This window comes from Leptopilina boulardi, unplaced genomic scaffold (assembly GCF_019393585.1).
Source record: "Leptopilina boulardi isolate dan_hultmark-lab unplaced genomic scaffold, ZJU_Lbou_2.1 LbouV2_51, whole genome shotgun sequence".
Lineage (NCBI taxonomy): Eukaryota > Metazoa > Arthropoda > Insecta > Hymenoptera > Figitidae > Leptopilina > Leptopilina boulardi.
The window spans coordinates 2,844,061-2,870,512 of record NW_026137996.1 but is presented as its reverse complement, the minus strand read 5'-3'; the positions used below and the strand labels follow the sequence as shown (position 1 = coordinate 2,870,512).

Below are 26,452 nucleotides of genomic sequence, written 5' to 3'. Positions count from 1 at the left end.
ATGTTTTTTTTTGGTTAAAATTTGTTCTTCGAATTAAATACATTATTCAGACAAGGCCAGCCAAAGTTTAATAACAGTCTGATGAAAGATATTAATATATTTTATTTTAGTTTATAATATATGTAAATACATATATATTTTAATTTTTTGATTATAATTATATTCATTTTATTATAATCATAAATATACTTGGATATATAATTATATTTACATTTACTTGTGAATTATTTATATATTATTTATTTATATTATAAATATATTATTATTTTAAATATTACTATTTTAACTATTATAATTATTTTATTTATTTATATTCATAATTATTTTAAATTTTATTTCTTTTAAATAACCTACTACGTGAGTCAGCGCAGTAAGCAGATTATTTATTTTCTTGACAAACCCGACATCTGCTGAGTTTATTCTGTAAATTATTTCAATTTATCAGACCGCATTCACATCTTATATTTTTTGTATTCCTAGCATCAAAACTCGATTCGATTTTGTTTTCGGTAAAAAAAAATTTCTGAGAAAAGAATAGTTACCTGTGTGGAGGACAAGTTCTATTGAGCATGCGCAGTATAAACGATACTATTCCGCCATTTTGAATGTGTTGCGCAGTGTGACGTTAGTCACGCTATATTTTGGATGTTCCACTTCAAATTTAGCATTCTGATAAAATGAATGTCCATCTTTGCACTTACAATGAACATTTGTAAATGAAGCTTGAGTATTTTAGTTCTGGGGTTTCCTGTCTTAGAAATTTTGTGTGTAAAATGGAGGGAAAAAGGTAATCTTCTGTTTTTGGCAATTTTCATACTTTTTTGATCTTGTCTTTTGTCTTTTTATTAAAATATTCTAATATCTAGTATATTGAGAAGAAATTAACTTTTAATCTTTTCGAAAATATAAATGTACATATGTCATAGAATTTCATACTAATTTGGAAATAACTTTATTAATTTTATTAATTTATTAATTAATAACTTAATTTATTTCAGTGATTTCAATCAAGATAGCAAAGAAAAGATTTGCAAAGATGCTTGTTGTAGAACCATGTGCAGAACAAAGGAGGAAACAATTGCTTACATGAAGATATATGAAGGTGAGTTGATACAAAACCATTAATATCAATAATATAAATAATTCAGCAAATGGTCATTTTTTTGGGAAGTGAAAAATGAATTAGAACATTTTCTTTGTATGATGCAAGGTGAAAATTTAGCATTTATAGGTTATGGTGTTTATAATTAAAAGAAAAATTATACAATATTCACTTTGAATTTTTATTATCATACGCTATGGCTGTATAGAAATATTATACAAATTCGAAGATATTTAAGAAAATTTGGGAACGTAAAAGCTAAAAATTTTTTTTATGATAACATATACAGCAGAGCGACGTGCGTGTAACAAAAATGATAAAAAAAAAAAAAAAGAAAGTTCGCTAAATCAATCGGTTCATTTTTTTCAATTTCAAAAAGTTAATTGTTTTATTTCACGAGATAAACAAGAACAGTTTTTTTAACGTATGTAAATTTAAAAATTAAAATTGTGATTAGAAAACTCTCTTTAAACATACATATACGGGTACAATACTAAAAATATAAATCACGGAAATACACTTAAATTGTTCAGATAATAGTATTTTCAGTGCAACTTCTGTAAACAAACGTTATTTCGTATCACTAGAAACTAATAACAATATTATGGTAATAATAATAATAATAAATAACCTAAAAATGTTTACAATCACAGAGGAGAAATTTAAAATAGTTTCTATTTAAACTTAAAATTAATTGAAAGAAACTTTATTAAAATTTAAAAAATTATTTAACACTGATATGTTATATGTACAAAATATAATATTTCCTTTTTTTGATTCAAAAAAAAGATATTTTCGACTTTTGTTCTTAGAGATACGAATTAAGGTGTGTGTGTATGTAAAATTATTTACAAAGAAGTGCATTAATTTATACTGAAAATCGCGCATGCTTTGGTATTGTTTGAATGTGTATAAATTTACATATGGACACATAATTTATTGCAAAATTTATTATGCAGACATACGTGTGACGCGTTACAACTTATAAACGATTCAACTTACGACAGTGTGAATACTAAAATACTTACAATTTATCAATTACAATGTCAGTGGAACTTTACGTCGTTTACTATTTATGTTATATTTATTACATAATTTCTTGGGCCTGAGTATGTTAAATTACGATTGATTTTTCAGTATCGCATTTAGATTGCATTAAATATAGTCTAAAAAAAATTTTTTTTTTTCATTAAAACTTTTGTGCCACTTTCAAAAATTTTGCTAATAATTTTTTTGGTCTATACAATCTAAATGCAATACTGATATTATTCTTATCTCTAAAATGTACATTTCTTTTCATTTTATATGTACACTTGATACAAGAAGTCTTTTGTCCTTTTACGAAAATGTACAAAAGCTAAAAATTTAATTTTCTTTTTACGATCCCAATTTATTATTTCTTATTATCATTTTATTGATAATATTATCAGGTATAGGTAAAATTTGATAATTGGTTTTTTAAAAAAAAAAATATATATAAAATTTGAAATTAAAATCAACGAATAAATAAAAGCGGATAATCTTATTTATTATACGATTTAAAAAATTAATTTAAGCTCTTGTTTTAATTTGTCGACTGTGGACTGATCATCATTGAATGAGAAAAACAGTCTGTGTCGCGTCTTGTCAATCTATTATTGTATGTACATCGGAGATTGAGGGGACGGCACTATGGACTTCCTGTATCATGGTGTAACGAATCACTGTCACTTTCAAGATAAGTTACATAACTATCTGTACTATCGGGATGTTGGCCCATGTCCAATGCTCCTGGATGATGTGGTCCAGGCGGTGGTAGAGGTCCACCGCCTCCTAAACCTTCATTCATAGGTCCACCAAGCATTCCTGGTGGTGGTAAATGAGGTGGTGGTCCTCCAGGCATATCGTAACCATGCATCTGAAAAAATAAATTTTCATTTTAATATACTTAAAAATTAATTAAAATTTTTTTGTTGCAGAAAAGAAATATATACGTCGTATATGGAAAGTGGTGAAAGGATTTGGAGAGTCGTATTTTGGTAAGTCATATTATATTTTTTAGAAAAAAAAAAAATAATTACTTGTGAAACTAAATGATGAAACGATGGGGCATTGGTATCTAATTCCGTATGTTGAGCAACATAATCATGAAGTTGTTTCCATGGTGCTGGATATGCTTGCACTTCCAAAGGTGTCATTCCTATGGGACTTTCATGTCGTACAGGACTACTGGCAACCATTGGAATTCCATGCATTCCACCAAAACCCAATTTTCGCCCGTCCTGCAACGGAAAATACTTCGTAAAATTAAATTCAATTACTGAAAATTTAAAAACTGTTTCTTTAATTATAATATACTATATATATTTATATCGGAATATAATTTATTGTAAATTTTTTACCTTCTCTTGTTGCATTTGCTGTTTCATTGCTATTGTTTTCTTTTTGTCTTTACATCTCTTATTTTGAAACCACACCCTTATAACACGAGGACTAAGTCCAGTCATTTCAACGAGTTGTTCTTTCATAAGAGCATCGGGCCTTGGATTTTGATTATAACAATTTCTCAATGTATTCAATTGTTTTTCATTAAGTACTGTTCGTACTCTTGTTGGTTTTCCATCTGAACCTCCACCACCTTTATGACCACCAGATCCTCGAGCACTTCCCACAGCTTTATGCGAACCACTTTCTGATTCCGAATCTAGAAAATAAAAATAGCCGTGAAAAAAAAAATCAAAAAAAGGGACATTATAAAAGTTGTTTCCTTGACTCTAGAGATCCAAGTACCATTTTAGTTTCTCTGCCAAGTTGGCCATTGGGTTTTTACTGTTTACCCTCGGTAAAACAGAAGGCTAACCAACCGAATCGAGTAAATGAAATTCAAAGCCTATTTTTACGTCCTAACCAAATAGCGGTCAACGCGAGGTCTATGGGGGGGAAAAAAAAAGAAGAGAAAGAGATAAATAAAACAGGTCGCCGACGCGGAAAGTACCCAAAAAAAAAAAAAAAAGTTTTAGTGAAACACTTGGTAAGTCGGATCTTTATATATATATACGAAATTCGAAATCGAGAATACCAATAAGTTCGACATGTTGGTACTCTCGATGGCATTCTTTTGAGAGTATATGTGTAAAGTGTAGATGAAGAAGCGGCGATTTCAATGGTGACTTTTACCTTTTGATGTTAAGCCGCTTCGTGTCCAACAGAGTACACACCTTGCTCGCTCAGGAAGATATCGAGTGCCTCTATATATACATACAACACACCACAAATCTGGAGTCCAAAAAGATATCTCTCCCCGACGCTGCGTCATCGCGTTATATACCCAAGAGAGACACGATCAACTCGAGATTTTGTTTGCGATAGTGCACTTAAAGAAACGATGATCGGAATCAAATAAAAAAGACAACTAATTATATATTTGCGAAAATACAAGCGTTCGCGGCCTTGGCCACTTCCTTAACATATATATACAAACTACGTTTCTTAATTGACTAATTTATATATCTTTGCTCTAAATTGGTCAACATTTTTACTAATTTCAGTCAATTTATTCTTAATTATTTTCAAATTAAAATTAATTACATTAAAATTAAATTTTATATATCAAAAATAATAAAAAGATTAATCAAAAATTTACTGATTTAAATAATAACACAGAAAATTAAAAAAGCGTTGCAGCTTATTTTAATACCTTTTAATTTTCTGTGAAGTCAAGTTTTAATTTTATTTATATGTTTATAATTGTATAAAAAAATTTATTTGATTCAAATACTCGATTACTCATTACTATTATATCAAATATAAATATTTATTTATTGAACCAAATACAGTTGAACCTCGATTATCCGATAAAACATTTTATCCGAACTTTTTTTTTTGTCTTTCCGAAACATAAAATTTATTTTTATATATTTTTTACATTTTTAAAATTTCATTATTCAAATTTCTCTAAAAAAAAGAAAAACGAAAAGTTTCAATTTTCCAAAGCAAAAATAAAATTTATTTTAAAGAAATCTTAATAAAATCGTTTTTTTTTTTATTTTATTAATGTAATTTATATCTTAATTATTATTTAATATATAAATTACGGCGCGTTCATTAAAATAACTATTATTACTATTATATATATATATATTTAATATAACTGTTGCAAAATGATTAAAAAAAAATTATTTTAATCTTTTTTTGATACAATTACTTATAAAGATGCACATTTAAACAATTATTAATTTAATTATTTGAGGTCAAATTTTTTTTCCGCGCCGCAATTGAAAATTTTTTAATATTTCCATATATAGGCTCCAATTTCTTCAAAAATACGCACACGTAATTTTGGTCACCGAAATTGATACAAACGCGCCGCAATAGATAATTACGGTATCAGTTTTAATTTCTCATATTTGTTTAAATAATCGATTTTTATAAAGTTAAATTTTTTTTTGAATACAATATCTAAATAACATAAGCTTTTAGTTTAATAAGTCTTAAATTGAGTTTATACAATAGAAATGTTGAATTTTCTATTTCAAAGGTGTTTTGATTCGAATCGCGCCGCAATTAGTGCATTTACCCTAAATATTTATGAAAATTTAAATTATTATATTAAATTAAATATATAGTTTAACTGTGACATTGTTTTACATTAATTATATAAAAACATTTGAAATTTCTATTATTCGAACTCGTATAGGTTATATAGTTCGGATAATCGAGGTCCCACTGTAATTTTTATTTGAAATCAATTAAATGACAAAGACACAACGTTTATATGATAAACGATTTTTAAAGAAATAATTTTTTAAAATGAAAAATTCTTTAATTTTTTGTCTAAAAAATATTTTTTTATAATTTGTTGATTAATGCGAAAACAACAAGAAATATATTTTAGACGAAAAATTATAGAATTTTTCATTTTAAAAACACTGTATAAAAAGGTATTAATTTAATACCGACTTCAGGTACTAAATTGTCATTTGTTTCTAATTTGATACCTAAAATCGGTACTGTTTTAGTACTTTCTTTTTACAGTGAAATTATTTCTTTAAAAATCATTTATCATAAATGTTGCGTACTTCGTATTAAATGGTATATATTTATTTCAAATACAAAAATTATTGGTTTAAATATATAATTTATTTAATTTAAATAAAAATTATTAGTTTCAAGTAAATATTTATTTGTTAATAGTCATCAATAATAATATTTGAATCAAATAAATTTTTTTTTTTAAGTTACTAAAAATTATACTTTTTCAATTGAAGAACAAATTTGAATTGAGTGGAAATTAAATTAAACTTTTTTTTTTTTTAGAATCAATTGTATTTGATTTTGTTATTCTTTTATGAGGAAAAAGATTAAAAATGAAGAATATATGAGAATTCTTGGAATTTGTTTGGAGAAGGCCCCGCACGTTATATTATCGTCTTCGCATCTACTTGAATGAAGAAAGAGATAATCTTTTAGTTCTTGATAGCTGATCGTTAAGGTGGATAATGCGTGCGGTGGCTTGATCGTCACGTTAACTTAAAGGATTTCTTCCTAATGAGAAATAGTAAAAGAAAAAAAAGTCGTGCGTCGCTGTGTGCCACAGTAGTTGGCAGGATGGTGTTACATTTGACACCTTCTCCCCTTAAGATGGGTAAAGGACCCGTCAAACCACTACTGTCGACAACGTGTGTTGGAACCAGTCTGAATTTTATGTGTCAGGCGTTCGTGCGTCCTTATATATATATATATGTTTCGGTATGTGTGTGGTATAGTGATTTCACTGCCAAATTATAATACCAAAACTGTCAGTTGCGTTTCAGTTTAGCGGCTACCGAATGTTGCCGAGATATATATTAACAGAATCCTAAAGAACTTGTTTATTGGAAAAATTTACACAGAACGCATATATGTTATTGAGAAATGATATTTTTGTATAAACAAAGTTAAATTATGAAATTACCTTTTCGGGATTATTATATTAAATTGAAATCACATTTTTGTTTTGGTAATATGAGAAAAGACTATAAAGTATATAAAATTGCCCTATTTTACAATATCTTTTGTTGAAATAGGCGACTTCCGTTTAAAAGCATTGAATAATTGATGCATATGAGACTTTGACATATTAAAACCATGTTTCCTAATTACAGTGTGGACATTTCCCTTGTCTCTTGATGCCTAAATTATTCAAAAACACGTGACCGGATTCACTTTAAGCTTCCAAAATCCATGAGTTAGTATAAGGGACGATGGTCAAACTTGAAGGGTTCTAATATTTCAATTATCAACACCTGATGATTATACTCGTTAATCTTAACACAACACAAGGGTCCTTTGTGTCGAGCTTTGTGTATATATAATATTTACACATACGAAATTCGTCGAGAGCCATTTTACTTCTAATACCCCCCGGTCAATTTTTGCTGCAGGATTATAATAAAAATTTTCATTTTGCTATATATTTTATGAATATTACAAATATTGGTAAATTTTGTCACTCGAGGATTCGATGATCATCAAAATTTTTTTATAGGAATTAGTAGGTTTTCTTCAAAAAGTTTATTTTCTCTTGGGCTAAATTTTTTTTATATATAGAAAACTCACCAGACATGGATCCATCATTTGGATGCAGATGATGATTATTATTGGTGAGAGTTGCATTATTATTGTTTTCATTTCCTGTGACACCACCGCTGGCAGTACACAATTTTTCCCCTTCCAAAACATCGTGATCGTGCCTACAAAAAAGTCCATCGTGCCGTAACGCAAACTCATCTCCAGGAACAAGTTGCCTCATACAGGCTGAACATCGAAAACAATCGATGTGATAAATTTTACTTTTCGCCCTCATAACAAAGTCATTTTTACTAAAGGACTGACTGCATTTATCACACTTGGTACCAAATAATCTGTAACAAAGAATTATATTTATATAATAGAAAAAAGAAATTCTCATTGAGAAAAAGAAAAATTCGTGATTTTAAAATTATATAAATAAAAAGCTTATAAAATCGCGTTTATTAAATATTAAATCTATGAGAGATTGAAATATATTTTATAATAGTATATTTTGCAATTCATAAACGGGTCAGAACACCCACGTGGTGCTAAGAAAAAGTCGCGCTCAATGGTCCTTTTTAACGTGTTGGACTGAATCTGACAGGAACAACAAACTCGCTCACGTCGTGTCGTTTTGGATTTGTTTCTTTTTTTTTTTTTTTTTTCTTCATCTCGCGCGCTTAACAACTTTGGAATTTTAACCGGATATGCGCGTCGAGTTTCTCTCGTCTGAATCTTTCCGACATTGATGGATCAAATCAAATAAACATTACGTCAAAAATGTTTGCACAATGACCTTTTTTTTTACTCGCGCATATTAGAAAAAAATAAATCATTTTTGTTTTGCATATAATAAAACAAAAAAGAAAAAAAATTTCAATTTTTTAATTAAATAAAAATTATAAATCTTACCTAACATAATCACGTTTGCAATAAGTTTTGCCATCACGAACAAAACAAGTGCAACTTTCATCTAGAAATTGTTGACATTCAGCGCATTTTAAACACGCGGCGTGCCATTCAAGATCGGGTGCCACCCTTAAAATCCATTGATCGTGAATTCGACCTCCACAACCAACGCATAATGAACTTCTGCTCTCTGAAAATTAAAAAATATTTAATTAGACTTTCATTATAATTTCTAAATTTTCATAAAATAGAAAATATTAATTATATATAGGATCTATAAAACTTTGTTGCATGAAGCATGAAAACACACCTTTTATTTTTACAAATTATTAAAGAATTTGTACAATTTCCTGTACAGGATTTTTAATGAATTCTCATAAAGAGAAAGAGAGTGAGTCATATATGAATTAGTTTACATTTATGTATATCCACATCTGATTCGAATAATCTTGGACTTTAAAGAGCGGTTAAAAAATTATCTCCTATACAATTGAGCAGGGATTCAAAATTCTTGATCTATAAGTGCGATAAATCTGCTTTGGTGTTTAATTAATGATAATGGGTTTCTATCCTTAAAGGAGGGCAAGATTTTACCGACAAAGTAAAAATGTTACATGTGCACGTGTACCTATCTACAAGTACACGATGTATATAGATAAAATCAATGATTCTCAGTAAAAAGAAAGAAAATTGTGATATAGATCTTTATAATTTAATAGTTCATATGTTATTTCATAAACACACAATTAACACTTTTTATAAAAATGCTATTAAAAGAAAGGTATATAATAGCATCTGCTAAAAGAAAATTCGGACCTTTGAGAGAAAAATGCTCATTTCGGAAAAAGAATACAATAAAATCAAAATCATTTTTTTGGGTATGTGTATTATAAATTATTATTATAACCCCATTGTTTCATTATTTAGTAAAACAAGTATACTCAGAGAAACAATTGGTTGGGATTACCATTTATTTAGTTTTGCTAATTTATATTAGTTACTGTTACCATTTAGTTAGTCAGCCTAACCATTTCGTTAGTAAGGTATAACTAATTCAATAGTTATTCCAACAAACTAATTAATTAAACTATAACTAATAAAACATAGTTATGCCAACCAATAAAAATAATAACCACAATTAATAAATTAGCAGCAGTATATAGTTTACAAACTAAAAATGTTAACCCCAACCAATATTTTCTCTCAGTGTATATTATAATTATAAATTTTTCATTATTCAAACGGTAAAATTATAAAAATTATTCCACATCAGTATAACGTGCTTTCATAAAAGAGAAATTCGTTACTCTAATCAATAGGAGTTATGAACAGAAAAAAAAAATGATAATAAGTGTACAATCTTTTTTTTTATCTGTGAAAGCTGAATTAAATCATGCAAACATTGCTGGCTAAGGTACTACGCTAAATCCCCCCCCCTCTCTCTCTCTCTCTTTCTCTCTTTGTGTTACTCTCCCTCCTGATTTTTTTATATATATATTTTTTTTTTTTTTTTAAACGCAAGTGAGAAAGAGGATCACGGGGCGTCCACATGGGCGGTACTTTCAAGACCATTCAGCACATTCAGGGTTTCCAGTCTCCGCCCAGTAAACTATTCCGGAACTGGAACTCTCATGCTTAGCATGCGGCGCCAGCGCGTTGCTGTACAATATTCCGAACGCGTAAACGTTATTTCTGCGCGCTCAACAAAAACAAAAAAAAAAAAAAAAGTTTTGCGACATTCGTTTTTTTCAATCATCTCAAGAGTATAGACGAAAAAAAAATAGAATTTTTTTTTTTTCTTTTTGAAATCCCCTTGGAGATTAGACGCGTATCAGAGACGTGAAAATGAGAAGAAAAATATGGAGTGCGAGGTTCAAGGTCACGGAAAATGCAATTTACCTAACTTCCAATGGAAATGCGGTTTTAAGGTTGGAATTTTTAATATATATATGCGATCCTTTAAGATTTTTTGCATGCGCAAAAAACAGGCGTTTACGTTTTATAGATATACGAAACATAACCTCTAAATGTATATATGTATTTTACGAAGGTGAAAAGACACTAAAAAGTAGACATAACCTCCAAATTGTAGATACTTTTTACGAAGATGAAAAGACGTTAACAAGAAGTACATAACCTCTAAATGTACGTATATTTTACGAAGATGCCAGAGACAGTAAGAAGAATAAACATAACCTCCAAATGGTACGTATGAAGATGAAAAGACACTAAAAAGTAAACATAATCTCTAAATTATGTATTCTATACAAAGATGAAAAGACACCGAAAAGGGTTACATTGTACTAACGCTGTAATAAGGAATTTCCTTTTTAAAAAAGTTTTTTTAAAATGAAGAGAAACTCCGAGTTCGGAACTTATGTATATTTATGATCGTATATAATGAGAAATCCACATCGTTTTTGAAATGAAGATCGGAACAAGATATGGTAGCTTCAAATTTGTTTCTGATGCTTAAAAGATGTCTTAATATACATAAACTGTCGACCTTTTATAAAGGATCGTGCGATCAGCGTGAAAATTTTTAACGCCAGGAAGAAGAAGAAGAAGAAGAAGGTAAAGAGGATTAAAGGTGAATCGGAGATGCGTCCGAGTTTGGAATCGTGATACAAGGACAGGAGTCAAAGGCAAGAGCAAGGTCGGCTTGGATCAAAGAGGATATCGAACCAGAGAGTGTTGGCGGCGTCCCATTAGCTTCCAGCATCCAGCAACGCGACAACCACCTTGCCGCATATAGTGCGAGTATATGGTTGTATAACGTTTGAGATTTCAGACCCAACTCGAAGTACAAGAATCAAGTTCGTGCTGACCAAACAAGGATAAATGTGAAGAAAATCAAATATCGAAAAAGTGAATCTTTTTGAAAATTTCTTTTTTCAAAAATTCAAATTAATTTCATAAAACTTTTTTTTTTTTAAATAAACCGCATTTAGTTTTTTACGCAAATGAATATTCTAGTGTACCAAAAAGAATAAATTAAAATAAAAAATTCAAGCAGGTAAAACATAATGGAAATGGAAAAAATTTATAGATATCAAAGTAAACAATTTGCAAAAGTGAAGTTTATATTTATTATTTTGTTAGCTATGTGGTAGTGTGTGCGCGTATATATATATAGAGCTTCGCGTCTGGTTTTCAAAGAATGACCTCATAAAATACTAACCACTATACGATTATAATTTTTTGTGACCAGAAAAGGATCTGTACGATTCGTTTTTTTGCCTATATCTTGAGAGTCTAAAAACAGACATCAAAAGGAAATAAATAATTGTCCCATAAAAAAATTACACGTTCTTTATTAGTCAAGATAACGCTGTGTTTTTTATATATTCTGTTTTATAAAATCTGGTATAATTATATTTTTAGTCAATTAATTATAATTCGACATTGACAAGTCTAGTGTATATTTATAATTTACCTTGTAATATATTTAAATTCTTTAGTGAATATTCTATATTGTTAATTATAATATTAATTATTTTGTCAAATAATATTTTAAAAATATAAATATAATTTTGTGGTGAAAAATTTGTTAGTTTGGTAAATTAATTTATATGTTTGAAAAATATATATATATTTCGCCGCGGGTGTATTGAACTTGAATTAAAGAGTGTTTGTGTTTTGAAAATTTTATATATATGTCGGTGACAAACTATTAAAATTTTATTCTGCAACACGACTATAAGTTTCGAAAATAGTATCGGACTAATGTTTCCATCAGTGTGTCGTATATATTCTTTTTACGATTTTCTCTGTGGCGCCGGAGCCACTAAAGCATCAACATTTTATTAGCTGTCACCACTTTGGTGTGACAGATCACCACACGATAACAATATATACACACATGAAACATTTTTTTTTTTTAAACTATCAATTGCCACTGATTTATATATTCATTAATATATAAAATATTAATGTTAAAATAACTAATTTTTTGTTTCAGGTTCAAGTTTAATTATGTGATTCCAAAGATATAAGCCGCGCGATTGGACGATATGATAAAATCCTGAAAAACTAATTGGGTAAGTCCTTTTTTTAAATGAATATTTAGGATCGTGTATGCGTAGTCTTAACTTTACCCTAATTATCTTATGGGCTTTTTTTAAATTACGTTAAAAAGTATATGTAAGACTGAATCGTAAAATAATATTGATCAGTTAAAAATAAGTATATATACAAGATGCTGAATAATTCTGATAAATTAATGAATTGCCTTGCATTTTTCAAATAAGAAAAATGAAATCTGTGCAGGTAAAAATGTATAAAAAACGTCGAAGTTAATTATAAATTTCATGCAGTAGATTTTATCGTAAATCGCCTCATTCTGAATTTTATCAGATTTTTTTGATTCTCAATTATATATATATATGTATTTTATTTTGATCACAAACATATGTCGCGCATATATATATATGTGACGTTTTATGGTTACAGAGACCTATCGCAATTAGGCTCATTTTTCCGTGTACGTGTAAGAAAAAATAAGCCTAATGATTCCTTTTACATCCGTGGAATGTGAAATTTATATTTCGGAAGCGTTCAAATTTGTAAACTAAAAGTATACTTAATCGATGATTTTAAACCTAAATAACGCAATCAACCGTCTTGATTTCGGTATGAAAAGAGATTGATCTTGCGAGAGTTGCGGGTTAAAACAGGATCCGTATCTCCTCATATAATAACCGGCGCGGCTCCGATCAAGTTGAGAGGCAGCGGAACATGAGAAAAAGACAGACGGATGTAGTAAAACGAAAGAGAAGGAGACACCTTAGAGCAGGGCCGTCGTCTGACTTTTAAAGTTTTAAAATAAATGTTATCTCATATTAGCAAGTCTAATTTCGGTTGATAAAAATGTTTCATCTATATGAGAAGAGGAGACCAAAAAAAAAGAATCTCGGAAAACAAATAAAGTGAAAGGGCAAAATCATTTAAAATATATGTAAAATTTATCTTTGATAGATGAGAGTCGAAAATTTTCTTATCTATGTCGAATTATTTTTCGGCAACATTCTTTAGAAAGAATCAGAGACAAACACAATCGAAACAAAAGTTAAAATAAACTTTTGTATTTTATTTAAAATAATTATCAAGTGCAGGACAATTTAATTTTTGATTTGAATAAAAATTATAGAAGTTTACAGTATACTGAAACATAAACCTATATAGTTGTCTTTTTATCAGAAAGTTTTAATTTTCGAGTATATATATAATAATGAATTTCTAATTATATGGTTAATTTGGAAATAATTTTTGAAAAAAAAAATGTAATTTACCGCAAAATAAAATGCGATATGTTTTCTATTGAAAATACGTCCCTGGTTTTTGGAGTAGCGAACGAGGGTGGCAAACGGCGCCGGACCGCGTGTCCTGGATGTCTGGTTGGCAGTTCAGAGGCGCCGACCGGGTGTCCCACGCGTTCGTTTGGTATTTCATTAACACCTCTGCTAATTATTTCCCTTTTTTGTCATCTTTAAATATCATTGGCTAGTCCCAAGAATGCCCTCTACACCTATGAAGTTCTTTAGCGGTCGCACATTTTCTGCAATACCCCCACAACCATCCGTTTATGTATATTTTGTACTTTTCTTCTATTTTTTTCATTTATATATAAAATATCCCTACAATTTTATTGAAAGAGACTTTTTCAGGAATTCAGTTTCTTGATCTTTCTAATTAATATCTTTGCTTGACAAATTTTTTTTTTTTATTTCTTTAACTCCGATATACTCAGGACAATAATTATCATTTTAAATAATTAATTCGTTTATTTATATATTTGTTCCTCTTCTTGAAGGTAACAACATTTTGCAGTGAAAATTTAAAGAGAATTGATCTAAAATAAAGAAATTATCTTTATAAGAAATGGAAAAAGTTGATGAGAAAGAATATAGGACTATATATAGGGGAAATGATAAGGAGAATGTGAGAGGAATAAGTATATAGGATTTCTATGTGATGCAAACTAGGATGTTGAGAAGATGAGACGCGTCCATCCGTATTCTCCGTCGCGGCGGGCAAGATATCTCGACACACTAAATTTAGGATGTATTCTTAAATGAACGAAAGACCGTCCTTAGATATCCCGGTAAAATTTATGTAGGTGTTGGCCGTGGCTTTTATCAGCAACCGGCATTCCTCAGCGTTCACCCGGCGCCCCGACGTCGCCGATGAGCAGGTTCTAATTCGTATGTGATTCTGACTATATAGTGACTCAGTTTCTCTATAAAAGCCGGTTCATTCGCGCCAAAAAATAAGAGACCTCAAAGGGGGTTGTGATTTCAATTTCATCTGAATTAGAGACAAAGAAGCTCAAATTGAAATCCATAAATTAATATCATCTTTCTGATATCTTTCATCTATACTTCGTCTGATGCACTGAAAAAAGGGTTTGGTATTAACAACCAAACGTTTGTTTGGTATTTAAGCAACCAAAATTTTTTTGTTGAATAAACAAAATTTTAATTGTCATTTGTCTTAATCAAAATTTGTTTGACACAACCAAAATTAGAAAAAAAGGATTTTTGTTGTCCTAACTAAAGTTTGATTGGGACAATCAAAATTTTGTTGATTCAACAAAAAAATTTTGGTTTCTTAAATACCAACCAAATGTTTGGTTGTTAATGCCAAACCTTTTTTCAGTATGTGGTTCAGTTGAGCGTACAGCAGAATTATATAAATATAGTATAGCAATCGTTTTATTTATTTATTCAAAAGAAAAAGAATTTACTAATTAAAAATTTTTATTTTCTTCTTTGGAAAATATTATTAATCTCAAAGCTATGCAAAAATTCAGTTCAGACTTCGATTTTAAATCACAATTCTTCTTCTGATGTATATGAAAATTCGGTTTAGGAATCCCTAGATTAGAAATTCCTCACCTTGAATCAGTGCATAATTTTCTTTTGTTAATTATACACAATTTACATTACAAATAAAGTCAATTTTTTAAAAAGTCTTTTTGAAAAAGATAATTATGCTTTGATCTGTTTAGTAAAAATGTTGTATACTTTTATTATTAATTTAATATTATTAATCTATAAGTAAAATAATATTTAAATTAAAAATTATAATTTGAAAGATCATTTTAAATGTGACAAAGCAATTTTGAAATTTTATTATCTTTCGCTACCTGCATCCCCTAGCTGTATACTTATATGTTTACATTCAAATACAAATAGCAGGTTATACCTTTAAGGTCATAACAAAATCTGGCTTGAAAATCCCATATATATATAATTCAATCATAGTTGCAATTCGCCTATTGACCCGTTCAGTTAATAATCTCTTTTATTTTCTATTTGCAGATTTGAACGGCAGTGCTCGAATTTTATTAATTTGCGAAAATTTTAGGTTTTAGTTATAATTTTTTATTCCGGGAGTGTTCGAAATTCTTAAAACCGCGATCGCTTAAATATCTGATGTTTAAGAAAAGTGTTTTCTATTTTAATTTAAGGCTTCAAAAGTGTTCCAAATATTTTTAAAATTTTAGGTTTTAGTAAATTTTTTATCCCGGGAGTGTTTGAAATTCTTTAAAATCGCGTTATTCGAAAATCTCGTGTATTTGCAGCGGATCTCTGATGCATCGATTGCAGACTATACATAAGGTTAGAAATATATATATTTTTATTAACAATAAATTATTATTCTATTAACAAATTTAAAAATGTTACATTAATTTTTTTTTATTAAATGGTTAATACATCATTTTAAAGCTTATAGGAAATTATTTTTTTAAAAACATTAATTAGATTTTAATAGATTATTTTTAATAAAATAGTGTTTTAAAAGTGATTTACAGATAATTTTTTGTGTGTAACATTTTTTAAAAAATATTAATTGTCCCTCCTAGACTAATTAATTATTTTTTTGTGCAAAATAAATTAGTAATGAATCGTTTAATGATGTATATGTATATTATAATGTGCGGTGCATAAAATATTCACATTATGATTGAATGATAATTGAACTATATAATATTATCCGCAATTGCGCGCTTTTTATGACAGGAAGAAATAGAGAAATTCAAATAAAAAACTATCAAAGAATATAATTAAATTAATTATATTTAACTTATATAATAATATATAATTGAATTAAAGAATAAATTGGAATAATTTTGTTTTCATTTAATATTTGAATTTTCCATGAGAGATTATATATATAATATTCCAAAGTGATTGACATAAATTTTGTTTTAATGAAATTGCATATATGATCTCTCGGTATATATAAATAAATATATATATATGTATATACATATGGGTTTAAATACGCGAGGGAATGAAATATCTATATTTATTTTATAAAATTTTGAATTCATGTATAATTTTTTGGTAAAAAATCTATGAATTAAAGCGATTCTCAGTTGTAAATCGCAAATTAAAGACGCATTCTTAACTAACCCGAGAGTCCTGGCAAGATGCCAATTAGCAGTTTCACCTTATCTTTTGACGACGCAGTGCCATACGTTAGGCGCACCGCAGTCTGTCACACTAATGATTTTCCACTGATTGTATATACCCACACGATTCTGCAGACCAATTTTTTTTTATGTTGGTACTCATTACTCGATTAGAATAACATTTTCAATTCATATATATAAAACGGGTGAATTACTGTTTTGTTATTGAAATACACCATCAGGGTTATCTATATTTTAGCTTCAGTATATGAAACCTTTTTAAGAATAAGTGCTCGAAGTAACAATTTATAAAAGCAATTTATAGATTACAAAGGGATATATAATCGTAGAATGGAAAAATTGTCCTTTAGAACGAATTATTAGTTGGCATTTGCAATCAAAAACTGTTTTTTTTTTTGCATTTGAGATGATTTCAATGTTATGGTTTTTTATTTGGCACAAATTGAACTCAGTAAATCGTACACCTGGTTCGACCAGATGCAGGTTCTTCATATGTACTTTCTAGTATCAGTATCGCCGAAGTTGGATTCGAAGGTTATATATATAAACGTTTTCAATTTATTCGCTCGTTTGTACAACTAATGGGACAATCAATATTTTTCAATGATTCAAGAAATCCATTTTTCGATGCATTTTATACATTTATTTTTTATCTTTATAATTTCTGGAAATTTTGTTTTCTAATTAATTAGAAGATTTTCGATTATAGTTATTATTTCGTAAAAAATGAAATTTGATATAATAGAAATCCATTTTCTATGTGTCAGAAAGGTTTGACTCGTCTAAATTTATTTATAGCTTCATCATAATATATATTTTGTATCTTTCTCATTATATATATATGACGTTTATTGGTCGAATAAAGTAATTTGAAATTAGTAACGGATAATTGTCAAAATTAGCTGGATGAATTCAGTTCTATTTAGGCATTTGAGAGGTGATGACAGGAAACAGGTCCTCTGTCAACCCAGGGGGTAGAGCGGATGAATCTGTCTTTTTGGTTAGCGCCAGTAACATTGGATTCATCGTAAGGACCGAAAAAAAATTCAGAAGGCGCCCGGCCGGCTGCAACTTCTACTGGCGTGACGATTGTAAACGGAGGCTGGACACGATCCCTGGCGCCAACATTATTTACACACTCTGAATGAATATCCATACCTAGCGTTTTGTCCTCGGCATGATATACCTAAACTTGAAAATTCTAAACTCGGTAAATTCTCAAAAAAATTAACTTAACCATTTTTGAAGAATTTATTTTAAAAATAAGAATAAATCCCAATTTAGAATTCTTATTGAATATTATAATTTTAAGATTAAAAGTGGTATACATTAAATTAACAATACCGGGTTTGCTGAGGCCAAATAGAAAATTGGATTTGCCTCGAAAATATGTACATATATAAATTATTGGTATTATTAAGATAGTGGAGTCATTTTATTTAAAAAATATGAAAGTGTAAACAAAGTTTTGTTTGGAATTGCTTCTGATGTCGTAAATCACAAAAAAAACTACCTGAGGTTATAAACTCCTTTTTGACGACATCCGTCTACAAATGTCTTTAAATTATGTCAGAGAAAATCTCAAAGATGGTGAACAATAGATATAGAGACGTTTATTTGCTATTCTCTCTCTAGTTTTTGCTGTTTGAAATTTTTTTTATGAAAATCAAATAAGGTTTTCTGTTTTGGAAAGGAATTTTTGATTAAAAAGTTAATTGTAAGAATTTTTATTTCTTAAGTCAAATGCGTTATAATTTCTGTGACATATTATGAAATGAAACTGAACTGATGTAGGAATTTATTTTAATTTGTTTCGATTTTTTAAGAAGCAATTTCCTGATGTTGTCGGTATTCGTTTTTTGAGAGTGTATAGGGAGGTTCGTAAACAAAAATATCCACCTAATAGAAATAAGACCTTAGGCCTAATTCAATTGCAGGCCGCCGCTTCGCAAACACTCATGATAATTCAATCAAGCTCAGCCTATGGTTAGAAACTACTACTCTCCATCAAGAGCCCCCCCTCAGATAAGTTTAGATCACACACAGGGACTGGGATATATGTTATGCTCTTCTAAACGTCGCAGTGCATTGACAAAGAGGGGGATACGCGCACAGTTCTTATAATCCTCGTACATGACAACATCTGCACTATAATCGGCTGATGATTTCTATCCAGAATCCCTTACTCTTCATTTTGGGGTTGGCCTCTCTCTCTCTCTCTAGTCAGCCAAAAAGTAAATCAATCCCCTGTCCGCTCGTTACCACCCTCTATTCCCATATTGCCTCATTCGATGACCCTCGTTTCTCAGTTTTTGGTTGCAGCGTGCCACTTTACCCGATTAAACATGTTTTTGCGTGAATTATCGTCGGAATTTATATATATATATATAGGAAAAGTAATGATTCGAGGCAAAACTTATAGGAATCATCCGAAGATAAAAGGTTTAATCTCATGGAAAAGGTTTAATATATCAAGATTCTTGTTGCGGGCCATTTTCACGGACCAGCGAATCAAATTATATATCAAACGATAGATTATTCGATTAGTTCGCCTTTTATAAAAAGAGTAAATACACTGTAAAAAGAAGGTACTAAAACAGTACCAATTTTAGGTATCAAAATAGAACCAAATAACAATTTAGTACCTAAAATCGGTATTAAATTAATACCTTTCGTTTTACAGTGTAGTAATTTGCATTTTTTATATCGAATGTTTTTATGACAAAAGAAGAACTTTTTTTAAATTTAAATATACAATTTGTGAAACCTAACCTAAAAAAGTAGTAATAGGCCTTAAGCAGAATGAAATCTTTAAACGTAAATCTTAAGCTTTTACATGAGAGAGAAAAGGATAGAAATATCTTTTGTCCTTTTCTCTCTCATGTAAAAAGCTTAAGATTTACGATTAGAGATTTCATTCTGCATTGGCCTAATACTATATATCAGTGAGTTACCGACCGAGTATTCAGTAATACTACAGAATACTTAGTCGGTAATCAAATTTGATTGGATTTGAATCATTTATAGCGAATCAAAATTTGTATTTTGTCAGAAAAGAAAAAAAACAAAGCAAAAATTGAATGTTGGTTAGAAATTTTTTTTTTGAAATTTTGAATTATTATTCAAAGGCTGTGCGAGTATCTATCCAGATTTTGTCACTAATATGTAAATTTGATTTAAGAAATTATTGAATTAGGTAATATTAGTGTGTACTTATGTGCCTAATAGGATTGGCTATTTGCTCTTAGCTAAGAGAGCAGCAAACAAAGATAAGAAAAATACATTTGAATATAAATTCTATATATATATTCTTTAAAAACGAAATTTATAAATCTAAATTTATCCAATTGTCACAAAGAGTATATATATATTCTTAGACTGATCAAATGTTCAATGAAGTTTTTCAGTAAAATATATACATCAATAGATATTCAATTTTCATTAGTTTATTATTAGAAAACTGTATTTGGTTATATATATATAATAAATAAACTATCGCGACAAAAAGAATTTTCTTCATTAAGTTAAAAATATAATAGCTATATAAACATTATCAGTTATACAGCTAGTACTTCATTGTTACATGCCTTTTCAATAATCTTTACACCTGTGCATTAATTGTTATGAATTTATTATTATCCAACAAAGTGCTGTTAAAACACTTTCAAAGCATATTTATGTTCTTTTTATCAATTTGAAATATGAAACAGAACTTTTTACATTATTAAACACAATAATATCTTTATTATATATCTATATAGATAATAATAGTATAAAGGGACGGCACGAAAGTGTATTTTGCACCATATATATATCCTCTAATAGCTCTTATGTCAGGTGAACATTTTTCACGTGAATGGATTTATAAATTATTGTGAAAACCAATATACATTCTATCTCGTGAAAATTTTACAGATAATCCATGAGAATAATACACATATTCTTATAATGATCATACAAAAAGACGTTGTTTTATAATTGTTTTTATTCTTTCCGTATTTTAAACATGCACGAGAAATATTTTGTCTGATATTCTTGCTGAAAGTTTTGTAGAAAATTTTCAAAAGAAAAAAACAAAAATGAAACAAAGGAAATTTGTTATATATATATATATTATATGTTATGACCTTTTACACAAGAATGTTATCAAAATTTATTGTGCAGCTGTATATAGTTCCCACAGAAAACCTATGCGCAGAGTATTAAAATTTAAAGCATGTCAAGTAAATTTTACAAAGCTTGCAGAGGAAAACTTTCTGCAATCTATAGACATTTCCTATTTGTTAAAAATTTGCCCCAAACTTATTGTGAAAACTTTCGAATGAGCCAAAGAAAACTTATGGTAAAATTTTATATCGGAACTATAATTTAAATCCATTGGAAAAGCAGTAATTTTTGATCGATTAGTTTCTCGCACTTCCATCCGCTTTAATTAAAATGAGATTTCTTATTGGATTTTTAAAAAATTCATTATTATTAAATATTCATAGTGCAAAATGTGCTCAATGATCATTATATATACAGTTATTGCTCCAATATTTTCGTTAACTAATTTTAGTTGTTTGATGTGTTTAAAAGTCATAACAAGCCTTCCATTGATATAAATTAAGTTGTGATTAACATAATTTTAATCTCTTAAAGCACCTGAACTTGCAGAAATATATTACAGCAACAACATTAATTTAAATTTTGAATATTGATAAGCAATGTACCAAAAATAATGCTGATTTTACTGTCAACATTACTGCAATTTCAGGTCCTTGCATTTTAAGGTATAAATATTTTTAAAATCTTTGCCACACTGAAGAATTTTTAAAATTCAATACATACTTTGAGATAAGAGATCTCCAGGCTCATCTTTGAGATTAACAGGCGAAATCTTCAGGGACCTTGGAGGGCCCTGAAGCACGAGAGGCCCGGGCCCTCCGCCAGTGCCCGGTCGTTGCATCACGCTCAGGCCCCCTATTTCGATAGCTCTTTCGTCCCTGCGCACTCCACACGTTAACTTTCGAGCAATCTTGACTGATTCTTTTCCCCGTCGGAAGAGCCACCCTTTAAATTTCTCTACTTTTTCCGCCAATATTATAATTCCAGTAGCCGTGGATCACTGTCGTTATTAAAATATCCTTCCAATAAAATTTCACCAGCTATTTATAATTTTAACAAATCACCTTATCACTTTAAATTCATTTCCTCCGTTATTATACATATATATATGATTATTCGAAAAATCTCACATTCACTATTTTAATAATCTATCCAAAAATAAACACCAAACAAACGAATAAATATACATAGTCACTGTTAATAAATCACAAATAATGATTCCACGTTTCTGTTGTCATAATCCTGGTTTGTTTGAAAAATATTTCTTTGCACTTTATTAAATTTCAACTATTTTGTTACTTAATTTTCTTTTTGAACTTACATCAAAGAGATGTTCATCATTTATTTGTTTTTATAGCTCCTGTTTCTTTTTTTTTTTTGCCTCTCTTCTATCTTCCTCCATATCCTCTCTTCTGCTCCTCGCGATATTCTAATCTATTCCATATGTGTTCTAAAATCACACACGCAGGGGTGGGGGGAGGGGATAAATTTTTGTGACACTTATATGTATATACGAAGAGAGTAAGAGAGGAGTGGAGAGAGGTGAGAGACAAAACGCAAACAACCCCAACGAAACAGTCGGCGCGGGGCCCTAAGAGGCACTGACTGCTTGGTTAGGTTTTTCACGTTAAGGCTAGCTATAGCTCTCGCATAGCACACCCATCCTAACAGTGTTGGTCCCCACCTTCAGCTAAAACCCCCCCACCCCTCCTTTTGATTCCAACACCCTTGTCCACATCCATTCCACCGTCGGCGTCGCGTTCCTGCCTCCACGCCTCCACGGATCCCCCATTGGATCCGTGGGGAGATCCGCTAACAAAATGGCCGACACCCTAATCGATTCTACCTCCACCTCCAGATCAACCTACTCCAGCACCCTCCGTCCTCAGCGACTCCACGGCAACCACACACCACCACTCGGTACTCTCTCTCTCTCTCTCTCTTCATGAGTAACTTTTACCCCCCGCTAACTCCCGGTGCCACGCTGTGGTGATTCGATTCCTGAGGATTTTGCCTCTGATGCTGGAAATATATATACCTAAATATGCGAGGACTAAGGAAATTTAGAAATTATATTATGCTCTTCTTTGTTTGTCATCAATTCGATGGCAATATTTCGAAATTGTTTAGGAAAAATTATATCATTATTGTAAAAATGAGGGATCTAAAAATTCGTACTATACTATGCCCTCTATAATCACTAAATTTGAATCATCAGTGAGATTTCACTGATGAAATATATATAGTTGGGATTTAGAAACCGAATTACTTCAGTATTTCCACCGGAATTCTGTCTTCACTTAAAAATTAGTAAAATTCTTTTCTGATTGAAGCAGTCAAATCTGTTTTACCGATTAATGATAATGCAGTTTAAATCATGTAATAATTCTACTAATTTTCAGTGAAATGTGTGACGTGAATTTCAGAGGAAATCTTACTGAAATGATTCCAGTTGCTGAATTCCACCTATTTCTTCAGTAAAATATACAGATTTGAATTTAGAGAGTATAGAAAAACATAAGTATACATTTACACAGAAAAAACATAAAACATGTATGTTTTTCTGCTGTACACTGAAAAAAATATTCTGGTTAGGCTATATTTAACATTATACTTTCTAGTTATGTTAACCAGAATTCTAGTTGAATTAACTAGAATTCTCGTTAAAATAACCAGAATTCTGGTTAACCTAACCAGAATCAAAATGTTAAATATACCCTAACCAGAATTCTGGTTATTCTAACTAGAATTTTTTTTCATCAGTGTAGGGTATAATATAGTATAATTGTCTTATTTTCCATAGAGGAGAAAAAATTTCTATGGTTGTTTTGTATAATCTTGAAAATAATGTTCACCTGTAAAGCTTATAGAAAATATCTGTTTTTATAATATACAAAAATGTCCGGACAGAAAATATATAAATTCACGGTGATCTTTACATGATTTTCTCTATATCAGCAAAATATTAGACTAAACAAGGGTTTAAAGTCCCAATAGAATTCTATAAAAATCGCACCCCTTTGAAGTTGAAGTAAAGCAGATATAATTGATGCTTACCCTGCTGAAAGTTTCGGAATGATATTATATATATTCAATCAGTTTTGATATACGCATCATTTCGAGGTATTCTAAAATTTGTTTCCGAGACAATCAGAATTTATCAGAATCTAAATTTTTGTGCTATTTCCAAATTCGTTTCATTCTGACTCTAAATTTTAATCCTTTTGAATTCTGTTGTTTTATTTATTAGAATCAATCCAGTTGTCTTGGAAACGGATTCGGATTCATTCAAAATGTAGCATATAACAGGAGGATTCCAAAAGATTGAAATTCAGCTGCAGAATCAATCGGATTGATTCGGAAAGAACTTTCGAAATGTCTCGGAATAATATTTATAAAAATTATATTTTTTACTTGGATTGATTGATATATAATTTTTTAGCTCTATATTTATTGTGCCAAAGTAATAAAATCAAGTAAATTTATAGATAATACAGAATTCGGTTTTTTACATTTTTAACTAATGGATTTTTGAAAATTGTTTTTTAAATTGATTTTAAAAATTTATTTTTTAATAGGTTTTTGCAGCACTTTTTGCATGCTAAATTTAAAACAAATTATTATATGTAAAGCCAGCTAGTTTATATACATGTTATAATCTGAAGCTATATATAAAACATTCAAATTTTTTATTTTGCAGTTATAAAGAGTAAAAAGAGATCGAAACCCGTAGTGTGTGTGCCTGATTGATCTCCTGGCAGATCGATATTTATAATCCAATTTAGGTGAGTTTTTAAAAAATCATTTCTATTTTCTATTAATTTTTGTTTTTTGTAAAGTTCGTGGAAAAGTCAAATTGTCGACAAATATTTACTGCGATCAAATATTTACCGAACGTGTTGTAAAACTAACCCTTACAAAAATATATATATATATATATAGGTAAAAATGAATTCGTTGTGATAAACAGAAAATTTTTTTTCACAACCCAAAATATGGGTCCGGAGATAAAATAGTAAAATTTAAATTTAGAAAATTTTGATGAATATAAAAGAAGCTATAATAGTGTATATAGGAGAGTTTAAATAACATGAAATCTTTTATATAAAAGAGGCTGAAAAAAAGTACATCAGATATTTATATGTGCATTCGGTGTGTGATATAAAGCTTTGTCGGCTTTTATTCATGTATAGTGTTTATTTATATGTATAATATGCTCTTATACGAGTTGAGCCGCTTAAGAAATTCTCTATAGCCTCTCCTCTTGATCATCTTCACTCTCTCTGGACATATAACCGCGCATAGTCAAATATATATATCTTTCAAGTGCCTATATATTTACATAGAAAAAAAATATATTCAATATTATCGGTTATATTTAACTTAAAATTTTTATTTTACACATTCACTTCATATTTCTATTAAAATATTTAATAAGATGCATAAATATTTTTAAAAAAATACAAAAGTAAAATTATAAATATATAGCAATGTTATACAAAAAGCGCAATATATATGACAATAAATGAGGCTAAATTCAAATTTTAAATCTCCTTCATGCGTCTTTGCAACTTTTCACCGAAATGCGGATTAGCTTCAACATATTAGATATACAGTTGAGTGAACACAAAAAAGTTTCAACAACTCATGCGAATGGATTTCTTTTTTCCTCTAACATTATTCTCGTGTACGGTATATTTTTCTCGCATCTGCGGAATATATTTTTTTGTTTAAATTTTTTAGTTTATTAATTTAGAAAAATATGTCTACACTGTAAAAAGAAGGTACTAAAATAGTATCAATTTAGGTATTAAAATAGAACCAATAGGCAATTTAGTACCTAAAGTTGGTATTAAATTAATACCTTTCGTTTTACAATGTATGTTTTGTATAGTATTGATGTTTATTTTCTTCTTTGAAGTTGAAAATCATTGAAAAAAGATATATATATATATATATATATATATGGCATACGTGGTACTTATAAACTTCTCAAAGAAATATAGATGTGTTAGAAAACATGAAGGTCAATCTGCCTTTGGAGGCGCCAGACCGCCATCAAAGTTGGAAGAGGTTCTTAATCCTCCTAGGGGTCGACCTATGTCTTTTTCTAGTCTAGTTTGCTCAGGCTCCCGCTTCTTCTTTTTCTTCCTATAATACCAGATTAAATATGACTAAGACAATAGAGCATATCTTAAATAGCTTCATTTTTTCGAAATATTTATTCGGAATTTCATTTTAGTTATACGCTGAACCAAATTATTTAACTTCGCTATCCATATCCCTATATTAGCAAAATAATTTATTATTTACGGTTTAAATAATAACGATATAATGCAATATTAGTTGTGTCATTATTAATC

General features: G+C 29.2%; 1 protein-coding gene and 1 long non-coding RNA gene across 4 annotated transcripts in view; one reads left to right on the top strand and one right to left on the bottom strand.

Annotated features, from left to right (window-relative positions):
• Positions 1-1,259: 1,259 nt before the first annotated feature.
• LOC127289767 (insulin gene enhancer protein ISL-1) lies at positions 1,260-22,715 on the bottom strand. 3 transcript variants are annotated; one of them, XM_051317932.1, is made up of 7 exons: positions 22,411-22,715; positions 21,813-22,331; positions 8,546-8,732; positions 7,679-7,983; positions 3,484-3,785; positions 3,163-3,378; positions 1,260-2,999 (listed from the first exon to the last, which is right to left on the bottom strand). In XM_051317932.1, the coding sequence occupies exons 2-7, from the start codon at positions 21,928-21,930 to the stop codon at positions 2,772-2,774; spliced, it is 1,356 nt and encodes a 451-aa protein (XP_051173889.1). In that variant the 5' UTR covers positions 21,931-22,331; positions 22,411-22,715; the 3' UTR covers positions 1,260-2,771. The 3 variants fall into 3 exon arrangements, with proteins under 3 accessions (XP_051173889.1, XP_051173888.1, XP_051173890.1); XM_051317931.1 differs by having other exon boundaries at positions 21,813-22,715; XM_051317933.1 differs by having other exon boundaries at positions 3,163-3,363; positions 21,813-22,714.
• Positions 15,873-26,452, top strand: part of LOC127289780 (uncharacterized) — a 36,071-nt gene continuing 25,491 nt past the window's right edge. The window contains exons 1-2 of the long non-coding RNA XR_007844217.1: positions 15,873-16,164; positions 24,790-24,874. This is a non-coding gene — a long non-coding RNA (uncharacterized LOC127289780). The remainder of the gene's footprint in view (positions 16,165-24,789; positions 24,875-26,452) is intronic.

Bases quoted from the DNA above. Each gene is read 5' to 3' on its own strand.
- LOC127289767 (XM_051317931.1), bottom strand. From the start codon at position 21,930: ATGCAACGACCGGGCACTGGCGGAGGGCCCGGGCCTCTCGTGCTTCAG. The intron at 7,984-8,545 runs GTAAGATTTATA...TCTTTGTTACAG, and splicing joins TGCAAACGTGATTATGTTAG to ATTATTTGGTACCAAGTGTG. The intron at 3,786-7,678 runs GTGAGTTTTCTA...TTTATTTTCTAG, and splicing joins AAATGATGGATCCATGTCTG to ATTCGGAATCAGAAAGTGGT.